The 11383-nt window shown below is 41.9% G+C and overlaps 2 protein-coding genes across 4 annotated transcripts; one reads left to right on the top strand and one right to left on the bottom strand.

Moving 5' to 3' along the window:
* Positions 1-463: 463 nt before the first annotated feature.
* Positions 464-3711, top strand: FBXO39 (F-box protein 39). The gene is made up of 3 exons (XM_059865785.1): positions 464-1477; positions 2252-2428; positions 3460-3711. The coding sequence occupies exons 1-3, from the start codon at positions 464-466 to the stop codon at positions 3586-3588; spliced, it is 1320 nt and encodes a 439-aa protein (XP_059721768.1). The 3' UTR covers positions 3589-3711.
* A 587-nt stretch (positions 3712-4298) lies between these two features.
* TEKT1 (tektin 1) lies at positions 4299-11155 on the bottom strand. Of its 3 annotated transcripts, XM_059865786.1 has the most exons (9): positions 11004-11155; positions 10733-10874; positions 8618-8861; positions 8080-8245; positions 7742-7870; positions 7168-7311; positions 5723-5945; positions 4938-5134; positions 4299-4672 (listed from the first exon to the last, which is right to left on the bottom strand). In XM_059865786.1, the coding sequence occupies exons 3-9, from the start codon at positions 8805-8807 to the stop codon at positions 4513-4515; spliced, it is 1209 nt and encodes a 402-aa protein (XP_059721769.1). In that variant the 5' UTR covers positions 8808-8861; positions 10733-10874; positions 11004-11155; the 3' UTR covers positions 4299-4512. The 3 variants fall into 3 exon arrangements, with proteins under 3 accessions (XP_059721769.1, XP_059721771.1, XP_059721770.1); XM_059865788.1 differs by lacking the exon at positions 8080-8245 and having other exon boundaries at positions 8710-8861; XM_059865787.1 differs by lacking the exon at positions 10733-10874 and having other exon boundaries at positions 11004-11148.
* Positions 11156-11383: the final 228 nt, after the last annotated feature.

Genomic DNA, 11383 nt, shown 5'->3' on the forward strand with positions numbered 1-11383 from the left:
GCTAATTTTGCAGTTAATGTCCTGTTCAAATGTATACAGCCCAAAGAACTGAGTACTTTTAAACGCTAGGCACCAGATCACACAGACCATGATCAATTAATTGCAGCTGATGCTAACCACAAGTTTTGCAGCCGGTGTGGCCACTGTAGCAGCAGTTGATACCATTTCACTGTTGAGCTAGACTGAAGGTGAAGGTCCAAAAGTTAAATATGCATCCTGTGCTTGTACTGAGATTGTTCTTCACTCTTTGTTTTTTTCTTTTGATTTAGGTAAGACTATAGTTTAGACTCAAGGGCTTGTTTGACAGCTGGAGTACAGAGGCAAAGGGTTGTTGGTTTTGATTGTGAAGAAACAAACTTTCATCCATTTGTTTAGAAGCCTATTATGTTGGGATTGGCAAGAAATCCACCCACAGCTTTCTGCATGTTGGTTTGATTTAAGACCCAGAAGAGAAGTCCTCTCAATGGAAGATGACAGTGAACCCGAGCAAAGCTCCTGGGCCTATCTACCTGATGTCTGTCTGAGGCATGTCTTCCATTGGTTAGATGACAGAGACAGATCTCGGGCTGCCTTGGTCTGTAAAAAATGGAGTTGTGCCATGCACTCTGGATCTCTCTGGAGGTGCAGAACCATCACCTTTTATGGCCAACCATCAAGGGCACGCACACTGGAGTTTCAAAGTGCACTGTGGTATACCAAGAAATTTGGCAAATATTTGAAGCACCTTGAGATCAAGTTATCGAATCCTTACAATACTCCCTTTATAAAAAAATTTCAAGTGATTATGAGAGGTCTTCTTTCACACCTGGGTAAGTGTAATAGTCACCTAGTATCCCTGAGCATCAAGTACCTAGAATTAGACTGCTTGACCTGGAAAAATGTAGTTAGGGCTCAGTTTATCAAGAATTTAGCTGCCTTCCTGAAAAGAATGAGCAATCAACTTGATTATCTTAACTTAAAAGGAGCAAGAATAACTTTGGAAGAAGGCTGTGAGCTTCTGAATTCTCTAAGCAGTTTGACAAATAGAAGCTTTATATCTGAAATCAATATTGAGGATTTCTTCAGTCTCCACCTTTCTGTCTACAGCAGTGCCTTGTTCCACCAAACTATGTCTAAGTTCCACAGGCTGACCATACTGACTTTCAATTACAACTGCATCTCTGATGAACTGCTGGACATCCTGCGGGAGCGCAGCTCTCATTCCCTGTGCACCTTGAATATCAAGTGTCATATCCATGACCCTCATGGGCAAGTGGTCTCAGGAATGTCATGGGCAAACTTGGCCAAGAGAGCCCCCAAACTGAATGTGAACTTCTTCTTTGAAAGAGTCATGAAGCATGATCACCTAGCTAGGATCCTGCTAGAGGAGATCCCAGTTAGGAGCATCAGCCTACGGAGCTGTTATTTTAGTTACCCAGACTGGACAATGAGACCTACCCTCACCAACCTTCTCCCAGCTTACTGGCATGGTCTGCAGGTAAGGGAAACAACAGAGACACCCTACTGAAGTATCACAAAGCTCTACAAAGCAAACATGTAGGCCTTCTACATAACAGCAGTCAGCAACAGATGTTCCTGACTGCTTTAGTTTTACGTTCAGAGGGCTGTTTTCATAAGTGAGTCATTTCAGTGTTTCATCCATAATGTCGTTAATGAAATTATCCTTGTCCAGTTATAACCCTCCATAATGCTATCAGGCTGCTCTATTTTGGCAATGCACAAATGTCCTATAGCATATCTAAATTAATGCCCATGTCAAAGCACTTCGGTGTCACAAGGGGTGTGTCATCAAAGGTTTGCAACAGCTGACCCACATAAGTGAGCATCAGATCTTTGCATGCCAGAGGGAAACAAGTGGCCTTACACCTGACAGCTGCTGACAGCTTTCTGTAAGTCCTGTTCCATTACAGAGTTGCCAATAAACACCATAGACATGTAAAGCTTTCTAGAAACCATCATTGGCTCTACTCTTGTCTCTGGGATAATGTTATGTCAGATAAGATCATGGTATGACTGTAGGTGCAGCATTTTCTAATAAATGCAGAAGGGATCACCCCATCTTAAGAGGAGAGTGATTTACTGTAGCACATACACTGTTGTCATAATGCAAAACAGATTGTCAGCTAATATCAAGGTACAAAATTGATCTGCTGACTTTTTTTTTGGTAACTTGGAAAACTTATTTGTTGAATTCTAGTTACTGCATGCAACATCTGTTCAGAAGTACTAACAGTGTTCATTTTTTTCCAAGAAATTAACACTTGAATTAAACAATGACCATGAGTTGCTGGACAATGAGCTGCTACAGCTTATCTTATCATGCAAGAGGTTGTTATTTCTGAAAGTCTGGGCATTTCTAAGTGTCAGCTTTATGGAGAGGCTGCTACAAAACCGTGCAGAAAGGAAATGCATTTTGACTACCATAAAGGTAAGACTTTGTGCTTCAAAACTCCCATTCCCATTCTTGCTCCTATACCCAAAGGTCCCCATGCCCAGGCAAAGATCACTTACAGAAATGTTAATGTAACTATCTTCCCTATGTTATGCCTTAGTACCAAAGAGCTTGGGAGCCACTCACAGAAAGGAGGTTTTCCAACCCTACTTAGCCACATACAGATACTATAGAAGTTTATTATGAAGTCCTGAAAATTCCAGAAGCCCTTCCTAGACAGGCATTCCCTCTGTCACCTCTAGTTCAAGCCCTTTCCCACTTCCAGGGTTTCTCAGTTACCTCTCAGGCTCAGTGCTTATGTCTATAACCAAGGAAGGTGGACTGAATCCCACTAAACTGCAAAAAGATATAAACACATCACACCCTTCAGGGGTCCTGTGTTGAACTGGGACCAAGCCACAACTGTAGCTGGTGTAAACCACGCTGACGTGCTACAATCTAAATTCAGTAGGTCCTCACAGATCTGTGCAGATCCTAGGGATGCATCAGTTCTGGGGGTAAAAAGAACCTTGTCTTTCTGTCTGAGTCAGCACAGGCAGACAGCAGGGACAACCACAAAACCACAGCTAAAAGACAAAGAGTAAATTTACTTCCCTTCTTTTGCTCACTGAGGCATCCCCAAAGCAACCCCCAGGCAGACACACACAAATGGAGATAGAGGCACAATTAAACTCACTCCGTGTCAGAGGATCACTGGCTGGCGTTCATACTGGGTTATCAAGGGCTATTCCCATCTGCAAGGTCACCTGAGTGATTTACAATCCTTGTTGTTAGTCTTCCACTACTTAATCCATTCCTCCCAACACTTCCCAAAGATTCTTTGGCAGGAGATGATGTTTTCAGTCAGTTGGGAGTGGGAAGAGAGCAAAGCCTCAAGATTCTATTCCAATCCAAGGAATTTTGCTTCTCTAGATTCCTTATTAGTCACAGATGCTTCTCATTGCCATGAGCTGTAACGGGTTGAGCTCCCTATATCTGAGAGACATGACTGCTGTTTGTGCATACAGGTCAGGATTTATACAGCCCAAGATGACAGCACTGAGGAGGAGCGATTGCTGGCTGATATTTACAGGAAATTCAAGTACCTGATTGACTCAGAACTTAATTATTTTGTCATCACCTACCCAATGGTATAAACTACAGGAAGAGAACACCCAGTGACATCTGCATTAATGGATCCTTTGGAGTGCTTTAGTAAGGGATTTGAATTTTGACAGCAGTGCTTCCAAAAGGGAGTTATCATTCCAGCAAGTGAGAAGCAAGGGACAATTTTAAACTTCATGCATTAAAATGTTGGACTTGGGAACTGGACTCCTTTGTCTCCAGCATTATTTATTCTTTCCCTTGCTTTGGTTTTCCTTGACAGAACCAAAGGAAGCAGTGACCCCTTTTGCACCCTTACAGGCAACTCTGATAAATATAAGACCCTCCTCTTTTTTCAGCACTTCTCATTGTAGAGCTTCAAACACTTTACTACTGAAGCCCATCTCACTGTTTCCATTTTACGAATAGGGAAACTGAGACATGGGGTGAACAACTGATTTTCCCAAAGTCAGTCTTTACTTGATCCCGATTCAGATGCAGATGGATGCACTATCTAGTCCATCAGTTAGGTAAGTCAGGCCCTGTTAAGTTGGCCATACTGTCTATTCTTAGCAGCAGATGCTAAGATAAAAACAAAACAGGGCATGGCCAGTCCTGAGAGACATCCCTCCCACTTGCCCAGCTGTCCAATAAGTGATTTATGAGGACACTCCTGCTCTGGCTTCCACACAGTTGCCTTTTGACACCTTTCAATGGCAAAAGATATCACTGGTTACACATGAAACATGGAAGAAGGGGCATCTCTCATTATTCTGAATTTTATTGCCAAGTGGAAGATTTCATCAAACATTTTAGAGCATAGATAGTTCAGAGGCAGATAGCTGTAAGTAGTAGGTCTGTTTTAATTACCTTGTGCAACTAGACAGCATTGAGCCAAGCCAATAAATTTGGAAGCTTGCAAATAAAATTTCAGCAGGAACTGGTTCTTTGGAGCACAGTCTCCCAGTATAATGACTTCAGTAACTGTTTATGCAAACGGACTCTCTCATTTGCATGCACAGCACTTCATCAATATACAGTGTGTTCTCCTTGACCTTGATCTCTTCCTCCAAGGAAAGCTGTCGGCGGCTCAGGCCTTTCAGCTCTGTCTGAGCCTGCGCCAACGCACCCTTTAATCTAACAGGGAAAATAGAGGCAGGCATTAGTTGAAAACACGTGGGTAGGTTTTTTTTTCTCATAAGGGTTAGGAATTCTGAGCAAGAACAAGAAAGATGGAAAGGGATTCACAAAGACAATATCCATTAACTTCCCTTAAAGTGTCCTGCCCTTAAGAGAAAAGCAATTCCCAACTTTTCAGGGAGAATAGTTGGGACCCATTGTTATGCTAACACATCTAATTAACCAATACCACAGATTTTCCTCTTGCATCATTTCCACTTGCCTTTGAATATTTTTCGTGATCTCTTGAACTTCATTCATCAGGCTGCTGTGCACTGTGTCATAGCACAGTTCCACATTGGGGCGATGGTTCCTCGCTTCCAGGCGGGTTTGAGCCACTTTTACAGGTGCTTCCTTATCAGCGATTGCTTTCTTTAAGGCTGCAATGTTCTTCTCCTGTGAGGCAGTCTCATCCATCACCTTAACAAATCCAATAATGAAATTCTGCACACTGCCTCTTACAATGTGTGAAACCATCATCGTCATCTTTAGTAGTTGTAACAATCACAGTAACACTCACTATGTTGTTATCTCATCAAACAATATTTTGCAAAGCTTAGCCAGGAGTATGATTCCTTCATTGGAAAGCAGATTACACTGTTCTGGGTGAACCCAGAAATTTATGCTCAGCAATTAATATTTTTTAATATTAATACTCAGTTTTCATGTGTCAAATTTTGAGCACATTGACCCTGCTGTTATCAATTGATCAGGCTCTTACATCACAATCCTGAAAAAGCTATAGGAGTCTCATGCAACTAAAAATCACAAGGAAAATCCTGTCTTTACTGATGGCTACAGCAACATTTAGATTGAATGAATGACTCCAGAAATTCGTCTCTTTGGTGGTACACGCAGAGCTAAGAAAAAAATCTAAAATTACTTTTATGGAGAAGGGAACAAAAAGGAAAATGTGGCAGATAAGTGCAAGCCACTGGACTGGGTAAACTGGTAGATAACCCAAGCCCTGTGTTTCCACTTTTTCACTGACTGTCCCCTATGACTTACCATTGCAAGAAGCGTCTCTAGCTTGTGCTTGGCATCCTTGACTTCCTTCACCCTATTTCTAAAAGCATTATTCACCATCTCACATTGCCTGCGCATGTCATTTGCTATCTGTGAGAGGATGCCATCGATAAGTGCCTTCAGTGCCAAAGAATTGTTTCGCTGCTTGTCAGCCTTTTCAACATTTATGTTTGAGAAATCTATCCAGTCCTCAGGGCTAACAAAACTGAAAGGGAATCAAAAAAAGAGGTCACCAACAGGCAGCAGCAGGCCCTCTATGACTTCATAAATCTGTTATTGTGCCACAAAATCAAGAATAAAGCAGCACTTTTAACTGCATGTCCCAGTAAGTGCCATATGTCCAGGGAGTGCTACAGATACAAAAGAAAGACTCTGTTACAATAATTTTGTAATGAAGTAGATGAGAGTCCGATGAAAACAAACCTGCTAGAGTCATAGAGCAGCCTTGCTGTTACTTTCCCCTGGTGAAGGGGAACTTATAAGTTAACATGGCGGGAGACACACATAATAATCAATATTTCTTAGAACATCTTTCATTAATAAAGCCGTTACTATTAATAGCAGGCAACTATTTACACAACACAGTCACTTATTCTCTCACAGAGTTTACCTATACGACACTTACAGTACCTGCCTGGAATAACAGTTGAGAAGCCCAGCCCCAAAAGTATCCCAAGAATTAGAGGGTTATGCTTGTGCAGCTTTGGCTTGCAGGCGGCTGTTTGAAAACCCTTCTTCAGAGGGTTCATTCCTTGTTTCATAGGGCGAATATATAAAGTTGTAATTGTCATTTGCACATAGCAGGCAACACCATCCTGGGTGTGGTCTGAGTTACATAACCTGTTGTAAGCGCTGGCAGCAAGGGCTGTCAGCCTCTTTGTGTTGCAAGTTTGCCAGCTGTTACATAGCAGCAGTGACTTTATGAGGCTCTTGCACACACTGCTTTCTCAGTATAGTTCCTCTTTTCAGCCCATTTTTCTGTGGTAGCTATTTTTGCATTTAAACCTTTCACACTAACTAACCCATGCAGAGTGGGCACATTTGACAGCTTAATGTCTGAGTCAGAAACTGGCTTGACACCTCATGGGTCCCAGTACAGCATTCTCCCCACTGGGACACCCTGGGAGAGGAAAGAAGTTAAGATCAGTAAATCTATTCTTTGTTTAAGCAATATGTGAAATTCTTCCCTAGCTAACTGTGAGCTTAAAAAACTTTTTAAAAAACTGCAGTTCCCTGGGAACATAATTATCATGGCTTATTTCACAGACATATTACACAGATACAGAAGTGATGGACAGAAGTATAAGAAACAATTAGACGGCAAAAAGATAAAGCCTGTTTTACACAAAACTAATCTTGCTGTTACTGGGACAGCCCATATTATCTGTATAATTATCGTATGTTTGTAGAACCAAAGAACCACTTACTTTCCTTTTAGTTTCATTGCATTATCAGCATATATAATATGAGGAGTGTCGTTTGTCAAGCTAGCACAGTAATCATCAATCGTCAAAGCTGTGAATTTGTCCTTCAGATCCATGTCCAGATCGTATTTTGCTGAACGGTTTCGTCTAGGAGAAAAAACAACCAAACTCTATGACCAAGTGTAGGCATTCACAGGTGTCCTTAATATGCATGCATACATGCATTAGGTAATTAAAATGCTGTTACAGCATTTTAATGTAAGAACTCTTAGTTGTCAAGTCACAAAATCTACAGTATGAAGCTGCCTTTCTATAAATTGATGGAACAATTCTCATTGAAATTAAAGGCACAGGACTGGATCAGGAGAAGACCAAGGATCAAGTGCAAGTACTTTGTATTCTACATGCAGAACCTCTCACCACTACTGATTGAGTGGTATGAATCAGGACTGACCTCCTGCTAGTGTTTAGCATTGAAGATAACTTAGGACCTGTGTTCAGCCTGACAACTTCTCAGTATTATGGCTGTCTTAACTTTCATCTAATTAGTGTTCTGTTATGCTCTCTGCCTCTGCACCTGATTTGCTCATTTGCTTGTTCCAATGTACGTCCAAGTAAAGCAATAATCCCCTGGAGGACTTCAACTTCCTTCAGCAGTTCCTGTTCCACTTCATCATGCACCAAGTCAATCCCAACTCGCCTCTGCCTACATGAAAAAAGGAAAAACAATCAGCCACATTGTTCAAATGCCTGCATCAAACAGAAGATGATAAAGTTCCACTCTCCTCAGTGCTGTAACACCTAAATCAGATTGTGACCTCACTGTAAAGAGGGGTGGGCCTTTAGTTTGCAATGTTTTTTCTTATTTGTTAAAGGTTCATTACCTAGACTTTTTTTGTCTCCTTGAATGCTCACCTGTACAGGAGACACTTTTGGGCAATGACAAGGGGCTCTTTGCAACCCTCCAAAGCTCTCTCCAGCCTGTTCTTGAAAGTCAACAAAATCTCTGTCTCCTGAACAATTTGTTCTAGCTTGTTATCTAATTCTTGCTTCCAGAATTTTATCTCTTCCCGTCTCTGTTCTGTAGAATCAAAATAACAAACATGTATTAATGTGAGCCCATTTTATGAGCAAGGGGGCTGCAGCTCAGGTCCTAGGTATGGCTAAAAATAGACTTATTCTATAGTGGAGTGCCTGTAGTGCTGTGGGCTGTGTGGAAACAGTTTAGCAACCCTGTGTCAGGAGCTTTGGTTAAGAGAGCTTTTTGTGTGTTTTGTTCTAAAAATAAAGAGTCTGCCTCAAAATATTTTATAAAATATTTTTGATTTTTTCATGACATAACAAGCATGGCATTGACATATACTCCTGTTCATTATCAACTAATTTGCTAAGTCCTTCTTGAACATATAGCTCAAATAACACATTTTGACCCTTGCAGAAGACATAGGATTACCTAATTTCTTGTTGACATCACTTTGGGTTTTTTGAGTTGTCTTTTCTATTTCATCCACCAGCCTCCAACTCTCAGCTATTGTGCATTCTGACCTGGATTTCTGGGACTCTGTACTGGCACGCTGCATCTTGTTTGCAGCGTACCATTCTGAGGGATGAAGTTTAGATGGATCTTGCAACAATCTGGCCATTGCTATTTGGAAAGTTTCTGGATATAATGCAGGTCAGTTCTTGGAATATCGAACCTGAAAACAGAAATAGCATTATATTTGGCTTGCCAAAGCAAGAAGGGGAGAAGACAGGTCTATAAGGATGAGAAATATTTTGTTCTTTTTACCTGCAAAATTACACTGATATGAAAAAAAGATTTTTTTGCTCAATGCTCCCCAAGTCTTTGCTGATGAGTAGGGAAGAATGTGTTGATGTGTTTGGAGTGGGAGAATGAAGAAACAGAAGAATTTGTGAGTGGAAATTAGGAGGAGAGAAAAGATGGACTATGCAATAGGAAGGAGAAGAGAAAGGAGACCTATGGAGAAAGATGGAATTACTAAACAAGCAATCACAAAAAAAACCAAGAAAACAAAAAAAAAAGTGAACAAATATAAAAGATAAATAGCCTCACAAAGGTTGCAGAAGCAAACACCTTTCAATAATATGGTTGGAGAAATGGATAAAATCTAGACTGTAAAAAGAAATGTAACCACAGAATTATTAGCGTTGGAAAAGACCTCTAAGATCATTGAGTCCAACTGTTAATGCAGCACAGCTGTGTTCACCATTAAACCATATCCTCAAGTTCTAAATTCACATGCTTTCTGAACACATCCAGGGATGAGAATTCCACCACTTCCCAGGCAGGCTGTTCCAATGCTTGATTAGGTGATTTTTTTTCTAATGATGATTAGGAAAAAAAACCTAAACAAAAAATAAACCCAAAACAAAACAACCCCCCCCCCCAAAAAAAAAAAAAAAACCCCACAAAGAAACCCAACCTCAACAAAAAAACCTACAACCACACAACCGACAAAACAAAACACCAAACTCCAAATCAAAACCAGACACGAAAAGCTGAAGGAAAAAATTCAGCAGGCAAATGAGAAAATGGGAAAGTCCAGAAAGGATTAAAGAAGAACAAAGCATACTGAGGACACTTGTTTAGTGGAGGGTGAAACCAATGTCCCGAATTTGCAGAAAGTAGTTTGATTATAAATTTTCCTATTGTAGTATGCTCATCCAGTGTTCCTGAGTCAGTTCCTGAGCCCAAATGCACACAACTGCGCAGCAACACACAGCTGTGCCATTCAACACAGCTACCCTTAGCTCCCTTCACCCTCACACACCTCTAGACTGACCTTGACCCTCGACTGAATTGCTCTGAAGTTCAAAGCCTGGCAAAGTGCCACGTCCACAGTTCCCCTTCCCTAGGAAGGGTCTTTCAGCCTCAGAGACCCCTCAAGGGTCTCTCAGCCTCCTCAGCAGCAGCACAGGTTCTTTTTAAATGTGCGACTAAATACTGCAGGAAGTGTCTCGAACTGCACGGAAGGCAAACAAACTGGCTGCTGTGGGAACTACAGCAGCAACCTCTGTTAGCACCTTGGTGCTGTGGCACCGGGTGGAGGAGGCACAGCACACACAAGTCCATGGTGCTTCATTTCACCCACTTCCTGTTACGATTTATCGGGAAAAACCCCACGTGTTCGCTGCACATTATGTTTTTTCATAGTTCCCAGAGCTGTGGACAGTAATTCTCAATTGATTTGTTGCAGAAATGCATAAAGATTGTGAAACAAATAAGAGGCGTATTAAGTATCCAGCTACCTAAAATGTCAGTCATAAAATATCCTCAATAGCATGCTCTATCTTTATGTCAACAATATTCTTTCCTGGGAGAAAATATTCCGGGAGCCAGACAGAAGAGATGAAGGCGATAAAGAGCTTGACATCAGACGGTACAATTGCGTCCCCTCCGTACAGCTCTGCTATAGTTTAGATAGAGCAGAGTTTCTCAGAGTGAAACCCGACAATGTTCCAAAAGATCGCAAAATGATAAAGAAGAATTACTCGAAAGGAAGCTGAGCAGAGATAATATCATGTTTCTGAAAACGTGCTCAGTCACCTTGAAAGCTGAGGGAACTCGCAGCGGTGGTTTTCCGCGACGTTATTGTGGGACCAGTGGGATTTCATGCCGGTTTGTTCTGAAAACCCAGTATCTCATGCTGTCCTGCCCCAGACTGTAGCGACACTGTCACAAATTAAAGCTACAAACCACAAATCCATTCATCAATGTCAGCTACCGTAAAAGACAATTTCCTTTCACACTGTTAATATGAAATTTACAACCGACCCTGCAATATGAACTTTACGACAAAAGAAAGCTTTAGTTTTACCTCAGATGGTTTTCTCTACCGACTCACAGGGCTAGAAAACGGCTCCACGGCGGCCGGGGCTGCGCGCACCGGGCGGTCCCAGCGCGCGCCCCCCGCGCGCCGAGCCCCGCGCTAACGAACAGCCGCGGGCGGGGAGAGCGGCGGAGGCACCGCCCGCTGCGCCGACACCCGCGTCGCCTCTCCACGCCACGTGTAAGCGCCCAATTACGGCCGGACGCGAAAGGAAGTCCTCTTCTGCCCAGCAGTAGGGGTAAGCTAACACCAGCTTGCTTACCACGTTACATTGCAATGCCTTTAAAAAGGATTTTACAAAGAAGCGGTTCCTCACATTGTGAATTTTGTCTGGATGTAGAAAATAGGGTCACTATTTGTGAAATGGC

The sequence above is a fragment of the Haemorhous mexicanus genome, chromosome 22, assembly GCF_027477595.1.
Source record: "Haemorhous mexicanus isolate bHaeMex1 chromosome 22, bHaeMex1.pri, whole genome shotgun sequence".
Classification (NCBI taxonomy): Eukaryota; Metazoa; Chordata; class Aves; order Passeriformes; family Fringillidae; genus Haemorhous; species Haemorhous mexicanus.

Coding starts and splice junctions, on each gene's coding strand:
- FBXO39 (XM_059865785.1), top strand. CDS start 464: ATGGAAGATGACAGTGAACCCGAGCAAAGCTCCTGGGCCTATCTACCT. Junction 1,478..2,251: donor CTTACTGGCATGGTCTGCAG/GTAAGGGAAACA, acceptor TTTTTTTCCAAG/AAATTAACACTTGAATTAAA. Junction 2,429..3,459: donor GCATTTTGACTACCATAAAG/GTAAGACTTTGT, acceptor TTGTGCATACAG/GTCAGGATTTATACAGCCCA.
- TEKT1 (XM_059865786.1), bottom strand. CDS start 8,807: ATGGCCAGATTGTTGCAAGATCCATCTAAACTTCATCCCTCAGAATGG. Junction 7,871..8,079: donor CAAAAGTGTCTCCTGTACAG/GTGAGCATTCAA, acceptor TTTTTCATGTAG/GCAGAGGCGAGTTGGGATTG. Junction 4,673..4,937: donor ATCACGAAAAATATTCAAAG/GCAAGTGGAAAT, acceptor TTTCCCTGTTAG/ATTAAAGGGTGCGTTGGCGC.